The sequence below is a fragment of the Stenella coeruleoalba genome, assembly GCF_951394435.1.
Source record: "Stenella coeruleoalba genome assembly, chromosome: 10".
Taxonomy (NCBI): Eukaryota; Metazoa; Chordata; class Mammalia; order Artiodactyla; family Delphinidae; genus Stenella; species Stenella coeruleoalba.
In genome coordinates this window covers 26,990,783-27,008,228 of record NC_137156.1, presented here as the reverse complement: position 1 = coordinate 27,008,228, position 17,446 = coordinate 26,990,783, and the positions used below count along the sequence as shown (strand labels likewise).

The following is a 17,446-nucleotide window of genomic DNA, read 5'->3' as shown; positions in this document are numbered from 1 at the left end:
TATGTTATATATATAATTAGATATTATATTTTATTATATAATATATTATATATTATATAATATATTAATATATTATATAATATATAATATATTATATATATTATATAATATTATATAATATTATATATATTTATATATATATATATATATATATATATATATATATATAACTGAATCCCTGTACTGAAACTAACATGACATGGTAAATCAATTATACTTCAAAAAAAAAAATAAAAAATAAAGTTCACGCCCATCTCAATGCCAAGTGCACATCATACCGAGGGCATACCACACAGAGTGGACCCGGGGAGTTGACCCTTCAAGGTATTGGAAGGAACAGGAACCTGAACAATAAGCTGGTATGTCATTCACTCGCACAACCACCTAGAAAAGACAAAAGCATTAAAAGCAAACGTACATGTTTCATATGCTCCAGCGTATTAATAAAGTACTTGTAAAGTTTGCCCAAATTAAAATGTGTTAATGATTTACTTATTCTCTTTTTTTTCCTTCTATTTTCCAGTAATAGACCCTAAATTGTAAAGCATGACTCCAAACATGTTAGGCTTTTTTAAAACGATGGTAAATAAGCGGAAACCTAACATTTTTGCAATTAAATATGTTCAATCTGGAGTAAATTCCCTCTCTGTCACATAGAAGTAAATTCAAACTGAGTGAGAACTTTTTATCACTTTATATTTTCAACTGAGTACCTACTTCCTGTGAAAAGCCCTGTCTTTGCTGGTAAATGCCAGTGAAGTAGGCACCTCTGTTCTACCATTGCTACATGGATGTGTAACTGAAGATCAGAGTGTATTTGGACATTTGGCTTGGGGTCTTTTTTATCCTAAAATGGGAGGTCCCCAAGAATACATTATATGTCTTTTCCTCTCACTGGGACTAAGGTTAATCTAATAGAACTCTACAATACTTGGAGATAAGAAAGGCGAAAAAGATTGAACTCTGAATCTCTACATATAAAATAAGGATTAAAAAGCACACACACTATATTTATGATAGTGTTTGCTTATAAGGGAAGGGGTACTGGGATGGCATGAAGGCACAGGTGATAAGAAATTCTTCATCTGTAGTGTTTCACGTTATTCATAAAGACCAAAAATAAAATAAAATAAATACATCAAATGTTGGCAATTGTTAATCCTCATTTGGGTACCCAGGTGTTGGTTATATTATTCTTTATAGTTTTGCATTTCAAAATTGTCTCTAATTAAAACCAGATGACTTATAACAAGAGTATGGGCAGATGGGAAATAGCAAAGGACATTTTAAGAGAAAAGGGGTTGACTTAGCTCATTTACTTTCCAAGGCCACTGTGTGGAGGTATAAGTCATATGTAGCTAGAGAGGTTCTCTATTTTTGGTACCATAGTAGCATCAATAATTATAATAACAGGATGCTGTATTTACAAAGCACTTATATTTTCAGCGTACTCTCCATACCCTGTGGAGGTAGAAAAGCACGGCCACAGCTCTCTCTGTTTTGCGAATTAGAAAGCTGACCTTTAGGATTGGTCCACATTACAAATCAGGAGGGGCTGCAGTAGACCTGAAACTAGTATTTCACTTTGGGTGGCCCATCCGCTCTCACCTGAGTGTACTGGTTGGCAGTGACCAACATGTCTCCAAATATGGGTCCAAGGAAGACTCCACCATCATATACCACACGAGTGGTTACAGCAGGGCTAACTCCCGTTAGGTTTTCATCAGATACCTAAGATGGTTACAGTTCTGGTGAATTCTGCCATGGAATCAAGTCTAATCTTGCTTAAAACAAATAACAAAGGGTGTTTTCACATTCTGTTTAAGATAATCAGATAGCTACAAAGTGAAAATGGAGAGACAGGGGCTTGAAATCTAGTAACCTAATAGTAAGTAATGGCTAATGAAAGCCCCAGTAGACTAGAAGAATATTTATATGCAAGTAGAGTTACCCAAAAAAATGCACACTATACTGATCTTCTAAGTCTTGAGATATTTTGTTTCCATGTGCTTTTCTATTTTACAAGTTTTCAATCCAAAATATTAAAATAAAATGTCTGGAAACAAGTGCCATGAGATGACTCCTATCCTTCCTCCATCTCCACCCAAGGATTTTTTTTGAAAACCAGATGACCTGCAATACCAAACAACAAGAATAAAATTTCATCTCGGGTTTCACTTCATAAAACCAAATGCTAGATGATCATTAGATTATTTTTTAAAACCCTAAATATGCAAGAGCATCTGGTTTTGTCATTATCCAAAGACAGCAAATCCTTTCCTAAACTTCCTTCTGCTGTGCCATCTGCCTCCATGATAATCTAAGTCAATCACATCTGCTTAAATTATGCAATAACAGATGTGGAATTATTGTATGCTGGACACTGACCAACAACTTCTCTACCTACATCAAGTTAGAAAAGGTGATGTTGGGTTTAAACTGCTTTATCAGGAATATGAGATATAAAATACGTCTTGAAAACTTTCAGAAAGATCATTGAACCCCTTTACTTGAATATTCCAACAAAATTCACAAATCATGACAGTTTTCATTCATATAATTCTGATTTTTTTTCACAAAATTGCTCCAGAGCACTAAATCCACAAAACCAAAAGGGATACCATACATACCCTTATAAAGCTGGGCAAGTCCCCAACCTGGTTGGACCAGGAGAGAGTCCACACATGTTCATAGCAAGACTTTAGATCCTCCGTCACAGTGAAGTCACTGACATTAAGGTACCTAGATGTGAAGTCATCAGCGTTGGTTTGTAAGAGCTTTTGGAGGTGACTAGCTGAGATGTGCACAGGGACAGCTGTGGGAGAAGGTCATGATATAAAACGTACAGGACACTAATTAGTCCACCTTGCAGCATCTCATCATCAAAACAGCAGAGAATACACATCAGAATGCCTACTACACATGCAGAGACCATCAAGTTCAAGAAAATCCTCAGTCCAGTTAAGCCATTTTTAGGGCAAATATAAGTAGGTGCTCACTTTTTATATCATGGTCCCTTTAATCAGCATCACATCTCTCAAGCAGAGAACACAATCGCATCAGACAAACCTATCTCAACTGTCAACTCAAAATGTAAATTCCAGACACCCTGGTAATCCCTGAAAGTCTAATTAAATATTGGGTTTTCCCCAGAAAAATTTAGCTGGCCCTGTGAACAGGGAAAAGTTGGCCAGCCACCTTTCACAAGGAGTAGGGAAGGCACAAAGCAGCTGACACCCATAAAAACTTAGCCAACCAAGCTGAGGAATGTTGGCATTGAACTTCGGTTTCTCCATTACAATTTGCTTTAAGTCCAACCACCTGCTTCCCCATCTCACATCCCCGCAGAGAAATAACAGCACTTTGGGCTTAAGCCTTGCTGTGTTTGAACGCTGTTTCATGCTTTACCAAAAGTTTCCATTTCCTTAGGTATCCCAACATCTCTGTGAGGCGGGTCATCTAAATATCCTAATACCTCCTTGGGAGATGAAGAAAATGAAACCCAGTGTGATTCAGAAGCCTGTCAACCAAGTGAGAGGGGTTTAGATTAAAACCCAGGTTGCCTTCTACCTACTCAAGAGCTTTCCTTTTGAATCTCACACTGCCCTGGAGTGTTGGTGAAATACCACTGTATTTCCAAAATGCAAACAAAATTCTCATCTTTTTTGAAAAGATTTTATATGCCATTTGAGGGCCATTTCAAATGGCCAGGTGAAGGCTGGCTTTCCCCCCAGTTGTTCTACAGGCAGTGATGTAAGGAATATCAGCAACAGGATATGACAGCAGGAAAAGTCTCTCTACAGACAGGCTGCAGCTTTCTCATTAGTGAGAAGGGAAACAGCACAGTAGTGGGCTTCATAGAGGCAGGGCTCTGATGAACTTATTCACCCACTTATCAGACTCCAATAGCCCAGGGGCCATCAACTTTTCCTAATTTGCCCTACTAGAGTAAAAACTCCACTCCATTCCTCCAGCCAAGAAGATTCTTTGCAAGTCCAGCATCTTTCTGCTTGAGGACAGAAGACTCCTGGACCATTTGCCAATTTTTTTTTTTTTTTTTGAGGTACGCGGGCCTCTCACTGCTGTGGCCTCTCCCGTTGCGGAGCACAGGCTCCAGACGCGCAGGCTCAGTGGCCATGGCTCATGGGCCCAGCCGCTCTGCGGCATGTGGGATCTTCCCGGACCGGGGCATGAACCCGTGTCCCCTGCATTGGCAGGCGGACTCTCAACCACTGCGCCACCAGGGAAGCCCATGTGCCAATTTTTATACAGCCATTCTTGAGTTCTCCTGAGCCTCCTTTCTGATTCCCCTATGTTTTTACCAAATAAATAACATATTATAATCACGTCTAATCCTGTCCTTTGTGAGATGTGTATGTACTTGAAGATTTAGAAACTGTTCTACCCTCATCGCAGCTGAAAGCTCTTTCTACATGTGTTATGATTCCTAAAATCCTCAATATCATGTGGTGTCACTGTGGAGTTTAATTTGGAAGGGCCGTGGCTACCATGGATTTTGGCCTAGGAAACTCCAGAGAGAAGAAGACCGAACTGAGAAGCAAAGACTGAAGTTCATACCTGGACCCTGCCATCAACTATTTTTATGAGCTTTGGGCAAGCCTGAGTATAGTGGGCTGAATGGTGGCCCTCAAAAAGATATGTCACTGCCCTGATCCCAGGAAACTATGAACATTACTTTATAAAGCAAAAGATGTGGTTAAGGATCTTGAGAAGAGGAGTTCATCCTGGATTATCCAGATGGGCCCTAAACGCACTCATACACAGACGAGGAAGAGACAGTGTGACCAGGGAGGCAGGGTTGGAGTGATGCGCCCGCAGCCAAGGGATGCTGGCAGCCACCAGATGCTGCGAGAGGCAGGGAACAGATCCTCCCCTAGAGCTTGAGGAGGGAGAGTGGCCCTGACAACAACTTGACTGTGGACTCTGACCTCCAGAACTGGAAGAGAATAAATTTCTGTCGTTTTAAGCCACCAAGGTTGTATAATTTGCTATGACAGCCCCAGGAAGCTAATCCACTCAGTTTCCACATCTACAAAACTGAAAGATTGGGATATTAACAATGATATGCTGTTGTTATTGTCCAGATCTTTAACTGGAAAACAAAATAACTTTAAGACTGTCACCCTGCCTGGCAGGATGTTGTCAAATGAGAAACACTGCACTCCCAATGGCCCCTTTACCAGGAATCACTGTGTGAGAAAGCTGGATGCGAAAGTGTCCTCCTAAAGGTGGACTTGCCCTCTGTAGTCTCTGTGTTGTCACCTGGACCAACCCGGATCCTTCTTCTGCTCCTTCAGTGGGCACAGAGCTGTGACATACCAGAAGCAAAGCATTAGCCATGGGGACCCTCCAGCAGCTGCTCCAGACAGAACATAGCTCCATCTCAAAGACCAACGGTCTCCCACGTTTCCAGACCATGAGCTCAAGCTCCCAAGTACTGGGCACCCCTCTCCCATCACAGCAGAGGAAATGTAAGGTAAATATGAGGGTTCTTTAGGGCATTCCACAGTTCCCCTCTATTGATCCTGGAAGCACAGGGATGCAGAGCAAAGAGTGATGACTCTGGTCCTCACAGCTCTGGTCCTGATGCAAAGTGGAAGGAGAACCCATTTGCACAGTCAGATGAAAACTTGGGCCCTAGTCCACAGATCCTCTGCACTCAGTATCCCCAGCAGAAACAGGCCACTCCATCTAGTGCAGTCCTTATCCAGCACCTGTATGCAAACACACTGCCTGACTAATCCTGCTTTTAATACAATAAATAAGTCAAATAAATCATGACACACCATGAGATGGAATACTATTCAGCCATTAAAAACCATATCTAGAAGCAGGCTTAATGAAATGGGGAAATATTCCATTTATACCAGTAGGTGAAAAGGGCATGTTACAAATATAGTGTCTTATGTGTGGTCCCAATCTGAGATTTAAAAAGCAAACATATACATGTATATATGCATATAAAAACTGCCTGGGGAAAAAGGCTGTTAGAATATGGATCCAGTGCATTAACAGAAGCTATCTCTGAGCAGAGGGATTCTGAGTGCTTTGTAACTTTTCCTAAGTGTTTTTCTGTATTTTCCTAATTTTCAACAACAAACGTGTGATTTCAATCAATAATATTACCTAAGTGCTACATATTGACGTGCATACTTAAACCATACAGAAGATACTATCTGTTTTGGGGGCCACTCTGAAGGTTGTCCTGACTTGCTCAAGCTGGAGGCTTCCAGAAGGAACTAAGGGACTTGAGAAAAACTCAGAAAGGGAGGTTGTGGGAATTCCCTGGCGATCCAGTGGTTAGGACTCTGCGCTTCTACAGTAGGGGGCACGGGTTTGATCCCTGGTCAGGGAACTATGATCCCAAATGCCACGCGGCCAAAAAAAAAAGGAGGTTGTGAGGACCCCTCTAAGTGTGGACCTAAATTACACTCCATCATTTCAGAGTTAATAACTACATAATTCACTAGGTTTGGAGCACAGGACCACGGGCTGGGTAATCTGACAGCTCCCTCTCCACCATTGAAGCTCTTTCCCTCCTTCATTCTATTGATGATTTCCGTGTCTGTCCTGCCCAGAGGCCCATGAAACACTAAGTCAAGGAAAATGGAGCACAGATTCAAGGTTTCTTTGCCTACTTTTCACACACTGTCCAAAGCATAGTATAAGTAGGAGAACTCATTTCGAAACATGTTAGAAAGAGATGGGAGGAAAAAAGAAATTTTAAAGACAGGGCATCTCAATTCTTCCCATCCTACTTGGATTTTAGTGAAAATTTAAAAGAACAAATTACAGCATACATGTGTTCCAAGAGCTTGGAGAAGACTTGATTCTTAGTTACTGCTTTGTAAACTGTGGCCAGAGAGGTTTGATTATTGAAGAACCAATGCTTATGGCGCTCTAGTGCCATCTGGTGGTGACCTCTTAGAACTGGCTGGTTTTGTTCCTTTGGCTATTTCCTTTGGCCTCAAATGATTCCAGTAAGATTAATATATGGGGAATGGAAGGAGAGGAACAAGGTTTTCCTCTCAAACAGTGGTAATGTGAACCTCTGAAAAGCATAAAAATACAACTACCTGTAAACAAATTCACTAGGAACTAGTTCTCAAAATGTAGTCCCCAGATGAACAGAATCAGCATTGCCTGGGAACTCATTAGAAATGCAAACTATCAGGTCCTGCCTCAAACCTACTGAACTATGATGGTGTGGTTAGGGGCCAGCAATTTGTGTTTTAACACAACCTCCAGGTAAGTCTGATACGGCATTCTTAAGACTGAGAACTATTGCTTTGAGCAACACGGCAGGTAGCTTTTCCTGATAAAAAGTCTCACCTCTGTGTCTTCTAAGGGCAGTTAACAATTTTAAGCAAGGATAGGTGAGCAAAGATGGTTCCCTACCTTGCAGTGATGAGCGGGAGCTCCAAGCCACACCCTGCCAACCAGGAGGTCACACTGTAGACAGGAGGGGATCCCACCACAGAGAGCAATTCCAGCAGATTCCCGCCAGGGCGAGCTGTTCCAGAGTCAGCCTGAGAAACTAGAGACCAATGATCCAATCATTATCAAGTAAATCAAGATGGAAGACCTGCTGTGTGGAAGGTCCCCGTTGGAGAGGCTGAGTTACTCACATCCCAGCATACACTTAAAGCAGAGATTCCTACGTACCTGCTGCCAGGAAGAGAAAAGGAAGAGGAAGTAGGAATTTAGTTGCAAAAGGAAACTGCAAGGTCATGGTATACGGAGACGATGACTAATTCCACAGCAGAGTTCAGTAAGCCCCAAGTGAGCCAAGCATCACTGCCTGTATCATTGGAGGTTCCCACCACGACACCGCCACACATACACACAGCTCATCTATGGCAGTGTGGACTGCCCCCTTTCCTCCTTTTCTTCCCAAAGCCTGGTAGCTCCAGGAACACAAGCTGATCCCCCTTGGGAACACTGAACACACAAAGCACATACTAGAGGTACTTGAGTTTTATCCGCAGCATGGCGTCAACATGTGTGCAGAGAGAGTGCAAGCTTTAAGATGGACCAGTGTTCAAATCCTTATTTTCCGCTTCTATTGGGTTACTATTTGGCTAATCACTATAACCTCTGTACGACTCTGTTTTCTCATTGATAAAGTGGGACTCATGACAGGTATCAGTCTGCATGGCAGGGAGAGTTTAGTGAGATGGCAGGTTTAAATGACCAGCAAATATAGTTTAATATCCTCTTTTCCTCCTACCAGGCACCATGTAAAGGCAGCTTCTTTTCCAAGTCTGGACAATCGAGGCAGTCTTTGCAGGCCCAATGCTGAGCACAATGCCAGGCACAGAGTAAGGGCTCAATAAATGTTTATTTGCTCAGCTGAGTATGGAGTCATTGAAGGTTTGGCTCTGGTGTCAACCATCTCTGGGTTCCAATATCCCCCACATACCAGCTGATTTGAGGCAAGACACTTAGTATCCTGTCAGCTTTGGTTTCCTCATCTATAGAGTGGGGATCACAGGACCATCTCATGGGGTTCTGAGAATTAAGTGAGAAATATTTGGGAGCTACCACTAGATGAAAAGAACTTTCACAGAGGACATTCGGTAGGAGAATATAACCAAGTGTTAAGCTGATCAGATAAATGTCAGACAATTAACCATGACTATGGAGCCCTACTGTGTAGAGTTTATGTTATCATTAAATAATACTCACAGGAAACTTGTGGCCATCAGGACGACTGGACAGTGGGAATCAGACGGTTTTACCCAAGCCATCTCCCATCTTTCTTGTCTCTGCCTCCCTGCTCCCCTCCCACCTCACCCTTACATGGCTCCAGATACTGGAGCATTTGGTGGCAAAGCGGTGATGGCAGTGAGAAAGGATTCTGGATCCTGGGCCTTGAGGGTTTGGGAAGGATAAAGGGAAATGACACCTATTATCCAGTCCTGAGTTTCCCAGTCCAGTCAGTGGGTTCGAGTGCACGCTGTAATGATCCCCTCAGTGCTCTGGGAATCTGGGTAGCACTTGGGGTCACCAAAGGCCCCAGCCAGTTGTCTTGGGCACCAAGAAACTCAGATGGTTACCCCAGCACACCATTTGAATATTATTTTCTGTGTGTCAGAACACAGAGTTTGAAATAAGCAATGACACATTCTGACCCAGATACCCCCAAAACACTCACATCACTGAAACAGATAAGAGATGGAATTCTGAAGAGTATCAAAGATGATGTATTTTCAGGGCTGAAAGAGAGTTCTCCTACCCCACCCCCCACCTCCACACTCCCCTGCCCCCAGCTCTACAACTTCCAGGCAAAAGATTAAAAAGCTGCACACTTGAAAATCAGAATGCAAATGCCTGTTCCATACTTTTCTCCTTGGAGAGAGAAAAACAGAGAAGCTATGAGAAGCAGGAAAGCCGAGCCCCAGAGTCACAAGGGATTTGACAGAAAAGAGAGAGGGAACAAAGTTGGAAGCCTGGAGGCCCTGCGAGCAAACCACCATCTGTCTGGGCTTCTGTTCCCAGGGTGTGCGTCTGTCCCCAGGGTGTGCGTCACACGTGGCCTCAGGAGAACCCCTGATGAGCACCTTGCCCTTAAGACAAGCAAAGCCAGGTGAGAGCACTGCACCCAAGAGAGGTCAAGGGACTTTGTGCAGAGAGGGGCCAGGCCTCAGCTCTGAGTGATGTGTGAGAGGAACCAGATAGGGAGAAGGAAAGACGAGGCTGTTCTCATGCGGATGCGGTGACCCTCCAACTCCCACCGAGTCTGTCCTAAGGATTGTAAATCAGACTTGTGGCCCATTTACAGGGCCAGATATTGCTGTGTTCCTTATAGCACTTTGTATGACAGATATTAACAGATGGAGAGATGGAGAAATCCTGCTGGCCTAACAACAGTAATGATAATAGTACTAATAATTGATTACACTTATTGAACACTTACTAGTCAGGACCCATGATGAGCGCTTTACACTATACTTCAGTTATTCTTCATAGTAATCCAATGGGGTAGGGCCCTCATTAAGCCCATTTTATGCATGAGAAAACCAAGGGCCCTCAGCAAGAAAGTGGTAAAATTGGGGTAAGATCACAGACACCCAAAGCAAGAACAAGCATTGGAATAAATAGGAGGGGAAAAAGGAACTAGTTAGAGAGATATGGGGGCCAAGGACACAGAATTCCAACTCCATCTTCTCTCCAGGATCGAGGCAAGAAAGATGGAGAATCATATGTTCTCCCACCATTAACAGAAAAGCAGCCCCTCCAGAAAAGTTCAAAGACAGCATTTGATGGACAGGTCCGTGGAGGAGACTGGATTTGATAATCACCTGTTAGGTTTGTGTCTGCAATAATAATCTCATCCACATAGAACACGTCCATCTCCGGAGACAAAGGGAGGAGGTCAATCTGATGAACCAGCACTGGGGAGTTTGCGGGAGGTGGCTGGAGCTGCGCGGAGCGATGCACACACGTCTTCCAGAGGTCGGTGCAGGCGAACTGCCAGCTGAAAACAAGCGCAGAGCAGAAACAGGCCTCCTGTGAGCACCACAGTTCTCTCTCCTGAGAGCCCCAGTTCTCTAACCTGGGCCTGAGGACCATGCAGTCAGGAGACCCAATCCATCATGGCTGCCACAGTACAAGCATCCATCCAAGATGGGCTCAGCTTGGCTGGGATGCAACACGAGTGAATCACGTTTAAGTCCACCATCCATTCATAACAATGTCAGCAGTACTTTCAAATTACAATATGATTATGTGTCTTAAGCAGATCACCTGTTGGGCTCTACTATCAGGGAAGATTAATACTCTGGACATTTCCAGACTCATTTAAGTTTAAAAACACTTACAAAACCCTTAAGAGATGTGGAAAGAGAGCTGAATCAAGAGATCAGGATGCTGAATTATATTCCAGCATCTTTGTTCACTCGCTGAATGAATTTTGGTGAATCACAAATTCTCAGGGCCCCAATTTTTCTCATCTGTAACGTCAAGGAATGTTCCCTAAAATCTCTTCCAAATATGGTGGTCTATGATTCTATCCCTATGAGAAATGTCAGAATCCTTCTGGGGAGTATTAGATTCGTAACAACTACCTGCTCTTAAATCAAATTTCTTTGCCAAATAAAATGTGTTCAGAGCTGAAGTTAGTATCCAAGTCCCCAATATCAGAGACAGTTAGTACCTCCCATAGGCCACTGTCCCCAGGAAAGCTAATCATCCCAGCTGGCAGAATTCCCACACACCTGTCCACAGATGAGCTACCTGTTAGGGCTGGCCCCCGCGAGACTCCAGTCACAGGTGACGTTGTTCTTAACGGTGTTTTGAAAGCCAATTGTGAAGGACACTGTCACCGTCAGGATCGTATTCATGTGGCCTTTGTATGCAAGGCACAGCTAGAGACACCAAACAAGAAGTCCTTCAGCTCTGTCACTAAGAAGCAGCAATTCAAGCAATGTTTATCAAGGACAATCCACTCCCTAGAACCTGCCTTGTGCTCAGAGAGACAGCCAGCCTGCTCCTGCCCTCCTGGAGCTTACCGGTCTAGCTGGAGAGAAAAATAGTTTAGAGCAAATTGTTATTCATCCAACAGAGAGTTATTCAATGCCTAACACTGTGCGTGGCCACGAGGATTTTAGAGCATCTCAATTATCAATAGAAACCCCCTGTTGTGACCCAGATAACTGTTCCACCTTGAGCAAGTCACTGTACCTCTCTGAACCTCACTCCTTAACCCTAATTCACCAGCATCCTTGGCTTCTAACTCTGAGTTAAGTAAAATTACATGGCAGGATTTTTCAACTGCAGTGCTATTGACATTTGGGACTAGATAATGCTTTTCTGTGAGGGGGACTGCCCAGTGCATTGTAGGACGTTTAGCAACATTCCTAGAACCTACCCGCTGGATTCTACAAACACTTCCCCAGTTTTGGTGACCAAAAATGTCTCCATGCACTGCCAATTCTCCCCATGGGGCAAAATCCCCACCACCCAGCGTTGGGAGCCTGTGCTGTAGAGGAAAGGCTGGAAGTCGGGCAGTGCGCTGTCCTGAACCGTATAGTCCTGGCTCCCACTGCCATTCAACTAGGAAAGGACTTAAAACCACTACCATGAGTTTAGCCACCCCAAGAAGGTTCACTCTGGTTCCCAAAGGGCAAGTAAGCTGCAATTTTTTATGAAGGACAGCAGAGCTAGTGACACAAAGATATAAGGGGTATTGAAGGAATCAATAACAATACTATGATAAATAATACAAACTATCCTTAAATGAGTCCTAATCACTGCCCAAGCACTTTACTGGATTATCTCATATACTCTTCACCTAAATCCTGAAAGCCAAACCTCATTATTACCCATTTCACAGATGAGTAAACTAAAGTAAGACATGGAGGGCATGCAGGGTATAGAGTCAGAATTCAAAACCAGAGTCTGACTGTAGAATCGGCGCTCATACCTGGAGAGCAAAGAAAATACTACAGTGTAGAAAAACTTCTGTAAGTCTCAGCTAATAGAAAGGCATTTCCATGCAGCAACTAGCTAATGGGAGGACCAGAGGTGTCTGTTCACTCCTGAAACCTAGCATCTCAGCCCGAAAAGCCCTACAAGGCACAGCAATCACTCTCTTGTGCTTCCCCAGGCTCAACCCCAGAGAATAATTCCAATCCCTCCCTACCCACCTCGCCTGCAAGCACGAAGGCTGCTACTTACGTGTGTGTACTGATCTAGCCGGTTGCCCTTCTGGGCAGCCGCGGGTATCAGGACAAGGTGTCGAGGCTGATGGAAGCTGAATCTCCCACAGAAGGGCTCTGTCCCACTGGTGAGGTGCCCATCAGAGCTGGAACCTTCTAGGCCTGGATGCATTTCGAACAAAATAGGACGATGGGTGTAAATGTTATATAGACTTTCCCAACATGTCTGCAGGGAATGGGTTATGGGTTCGCCATGACATTGACCCCTCAGCCCTTGAGTGAGCTGGGCAGGGATCGAAGTGGTCGGCCCACCCCCCAGCCTGAAGGCTCTAGACATGAGAAACCCATCGTGTCTGCCCTACAGCATCGAAAATCTATTACCTTTTTCTATGTATACCATGACACAGAAAAACTACTGAGAAGCAAGGAGGTAAAGAGTGTTGACTGTAACTTAGTCCACCTTAGTATTTTTAAAACATACCCTCACATTTTTAGAATTTGTTAGATTACTGTTTTATATATAATTCCTTTACTTGAGATGCAATTTGAATTAAGCAAGATTTGCACTGTTTTGCTGTTTCCCTGCTATGTCTGTTGCCCGTTTCCCACTGTACGGCATGAGACACAGTTCCTTATTCCAGCTCCCCGGCATCCAGGTTTCTAACTCTGCTCCACCTGACAGCTCGGGAGGGATGCCTTTTCTTTCTCTGATTCCCACACCAAACAGCTCCCTCCCAAGCACTCAGGGTCCTAATCCAGTTTCCATATTTTCATTTGACTCTTAACGGAGTCACCTGGGAGAGGAAATGAAGATTGTTCCCCTTTGACAAAAAAAAAAAAAAGAAGAGAAAGAAAGAAAGAAGACAAGGAGGAAAAAGAGGGTAGGAATTTGTCAAACCGGAGATCATACCTTGCTCGAATCCCAGCCGGAGTAGGATGTTCGCTGAAAGGGGTTCCAGTTTGCATTTAACTGCAAGTAACTCCTCAAGGGCTGTTTGAATCTGTTAAAAAGAAAAACAGGGAATTCCCTGGATGTCTAGTGGTTAGGACCCGGCACTCTCACAGCCGAGGGCCCAGGTTCGATCCCTGATGGGGGAACTAAGATCCCACAAGCCACACAGTGTGGCCAAAAGAAGAAAGAAAGAAAAACAACCAGGAGTTCCTACCATGGGCAGAAAGACCACCTTTACTTCCCCCACCTCTGCTTAAGTGAAGAAGGTTCCCACCTGATGGGCCGTGGCATTTGCAGGGATTGGCTGGCTAGAGACATTGTCCCAGGTAAGGGAGAAGTTCCCTGTGCCAGACACCATCAGCATCTGAAAAGTCAAGAGTGACGGGGTTAAAGAACATGTGCTCATTGAACCAGGGAGACAACCTAGAAACACAGGACATACCTCCCTGGTTTGTTATTTCCTTTGTATTACAATTTCAATTTTTAAACTCACTATCCTCTAGAACTATCTGGAGAACACAAGTGTCATCACGTAATGAAAACTTTTCTTGGAAGAATATACATGTCTATCTCCCCATTGATGCCTGCTTCCCTCCTTCTCTTTAGAATGTGACACCTAAATGTCACCACTGAAGGGCTCACTCTCAGCTCTTCTCACCGAGCTCCCTCCCAGGGGTGGCCTGGGAGGGAGAAGCAGCCCCATGCGTGTCACACCCTCTCAGAGGCTGATTCAGCCTCTGCTTTGCTTCTACTGCATTCCCTGCTGGGCACATCCCACTTTTGTAATGGGGTGAGACCTAACAACTTATATTACTTGTTTTGTCCTTTGCTCTGTGGTTCTTTACCTGCATGTTTTACTATTATACCGTAAGCTTTAAGAGGCACAGTCCATACTGAGTCAACCTTGTACACCGAAAAGCGGACAACAAAAAGTACAACAAACACAACATTGTAAATCAACTATATTTCAATTTAAAAAAAGAAAGCACACCAAACTTGTTCAACCAAAATATGGGGCACAACCAAGAGACCCAAAGACCCTGACCCTTACAAAGCAGACTTAGAAAACATAATATACGGGGAAATAGGACCCGAATGGGTCACAAAGCTATGAAATCTCGTATGTGTACGCTCACAGGCATGCATACATGGGTGTGGGTGTTAAGATGACCTTATCTCCTCTCTGCGGAATATGTTTCCAAAGGAAGATTTACCAGGAACTTAAATTCCTGGAACTAAATCCATAAATCAGGGCATATCAACAATAAGACTTTGAATTTTTTTTAAAAGTCCTCTCAACCCTACTGGATGGATACCCTATCTCTTTGGCAGCAGAGTTACCATCACGGCTCAAGTCTCCTGGCTCCCAGCCAGTGATCCTTCCACTAGGCGGGACTATATTCCTCCCAGAGTTCACCCCCTGAACCTAACCCCATGGGACAAGGAAGACACGGAGACCTGGATTTCCGGAAGTCTCTGGGCCCGGGCTTGGATCTGATGCTTCTCCCGGAGGTACGTGCTGACCACCTCGGGATTCAGCCAGGTGTTATGGATCTGGACACCAATCCTCACCCCGCGGCTGGGGGCTCTCCCTTGATGCTCTGCTTCCAGGTAGTACCTGGCTCCCCCGAGCAGCTCCAGCTTGGGGGCCTTCTGTTGCCAGGTCTCTTCACTCCCATTCTGCTCCCAGGAGTCAAACCAGTCAGCAGTGCCCACTGTGATGGAGGCCACTTTCACCTGCACCCCAATCAACACATCAGGACCAGCACTATGAAGCTTCTGGGTCTCTTTTTCAAACAGCAAGTGTCTAGACAGCTACTTAACAGGAATTTGGGGGCTGGTGGCCTTTTCCAACAAGTTAGGACCTGTGCCTGTGTATGTTTCTCCAGCCCTTCTTCTCTCTTTCTCAATTACATAGTAATCAGATGAGGCTGGATGGTCCATGTTCAGAGCTGAAACAGACAACCTGAAACCCTAGCTTTACATGATGCTGTGGGTAAAGTTGTATGAAGTCCTCTGAGAAACCTAAATGTTACTTGACTGCATCATAATCTATGATGTTTCTCTAGCCAACTACCAAAGCAATTTCATAGAATTATATTCATCATTTGAGAGGAAATACTGTGTTTCTTTGTCAATGGCACTAGTTAATTTTGGCTGTTTGTTAAAACACTTTTTCTTATCCTTCAAAGCTGATCAGAAATTTCCTGCATAAAACTAACTACATCCCTACCCAGAATTAGTGGTAAAGATGCAAGTTTTGGAGTCAGACAAATCTTGGTTTGAATTCTTAATATGCCTCTTATTATCCCAGTGGCCCTGGATTGGCCATACAATCCTTCTAAGCCTCATTGCCCTTATCTGGAAAACAGAGATAAAGGGACATAGCTCACAAGATGCTGTGAAGGTTAGAAACAAGGTGTATAACAGCTGTAGCATAATGCCCAGCTTACAGTAAGACCTCAATAAACATACCAACACATTCAGCCAAGCTCTTTTTCAACAATTAAAATCATGTCAATTATATCTCAATTTTTTAAAAAAACTTTAATAAAAAAATAAACCACACACAAAAAAAACAAAACGTTAAAAATCTCTGGTTGCAAAAAAAAAAAAAATCTCTGGCTGCTTAATGGCATGTTACAACTGTCAGTAGAATATGAGAGCTTTCATTGTAAGTTTCTGTGTTTTTTTTTTCAGGAGTTAAGGACTGGGGACCAGAAGAAGGAAAACGAGAGGGAGGTGTATACCTTGGTCCTCGGGTCCTCCGACTGACTGAAATACAGGGAAGCCTGGTTGTCAGCCTGGATCCAGAAAGTGTAATTATTTGTCTCTGGGGCCACAAAGAACCCACTGAGCCGCGCTCTGGAAAGCAGAGGAACACAGACAAAGAAGTGAGGGCAACCAGGTCCGGAATCACTGACCCAAAAAATGGTGCCCTTGGACCTTGTTTGTCTTTTTGGCAATGAGGAGGAAACACCTGACTCTTGTGCCATGTATTTGGCCAAAGCCCTCTGGATGCAGCTTTTCCTGCGGTGCTTGCCTGGCTCAGTATCTCAGCCCATCTCTTTGCACTGGCACAACTCCCTGAGCAATCCTGTCGTCTTTGGGAAAGTCGTAGTCGCAGCGTAGGTTTGCCTGGAGGCCTAGCTGAGATCACCCACCTAACACAGCCAGTGCAGAGCCTGGTGCATGGTAGGAACTCAATCAATACTAAATATTATTCTCATTATTACAAATAAAGAGAGATCACCAATCAGAGTTTGTGCTGATTTGGTCTAGATACCAAGAATACCAAGAATCTTTTCTGATAATAGTTTTGAAAGTAACTATGTAAAAGTCCATCATTATCATAATTTTTCAATCAATAAATATTTCAGTTTTTTCATTTAAAAATTTTGAATTTTATAGAAACGAATGGCAGAAAGAATGGAAAGAGCTACTGTCTGGTTTGTGCCTCTTCAAAATGGCAATTAGAGAGACATACCCTACAGGTCATACCAGACAGTCCAAATGTTCTTTTGTCTTTTGAGGTGGCCTGACTCTCCTTGACACTCCTGCACACACTGAATATAGCTGAAAGGTTTTCCTTTGAACACTACTGATGAGCCTCAAACACTATGACAAAGACGCAGTACTAGATGCCACAAATATATATATATATAGCCACTTTAAAACCATGTATACTGGTGGTTAGGTATCTAATTAGTATGGCTTCCAAGACAACAGAAACTCTACTCTGTTCAGATTTCCTTCCCTACTTGGCTTTTCAATGTCTGAAATTCCCTGAACAGAGAACAAAACCTTCCAT

At 43.5% G+C, this 17,446-nt stretch overlaps 1 protein-coding gene across 17 annotated transcripts in view; it reads right to left on the bottom strand.

Annotated features, from left to right (window-relative positions):
• PKHD1 (PKHD1 ciliary IPT domain containing fibrocystin/polyductin) overlaps positions 1-17,446 on the bottom strand; it is a 534,197-nt gene that overhangs the window by 387,471 nt on the left and 129,280 nt on the right. For 16 of the 17 annotated variants that reach the window (XM_079935418.1, XM_079935415.1, XM_079935403.1 and 13 more), the window contains 12 exons: positions 16,386-16,500; positions 15,094-15,372; positions 13,910-13,999; positions 13,594-13,684; positions 12,703-12,845; positions 11,260-11,390; positions 10,326-10,501; positions 7,420-7,558; positions 5,202-5,329; positions 2,631-2,815; positions 1,609-1,731; positions 279-384 (listed from right to left, as the gene is read on the bottom strand). In XM_079935418.1, the coding sequence (XP_079791544.1) occupies positions 279-384; positions 1,609-1,731; positions 2,631-2,815; positions 5,202-5,329; positions 7,420-7,558; positions 10,326-10,501; positions 11,260-11,390; positions 12,703-12,845; positions 13,594-13,684; positions 13,910-13,999; positions 15,094-15,372; positions 16,386-16,500 (1,706 nt within the window). Of the gene's footprint in view, positions 1-278; positions 385-1,608; positions 1,732-2,630; positions 2,816-5,201; positions 5,330-7,419; positions 7,559-10,325; positions 10,502-11,259; positions 11,391-12,702; positions 12,846-13,593; positions 13,685-13,909; positions 14,000-15,093; positions 15,373-16,385; positions 16,501-17,446 lie in introns of those variants that run through there. The other variant, XM_079935410.1, reaches the window with a different exon arrangement.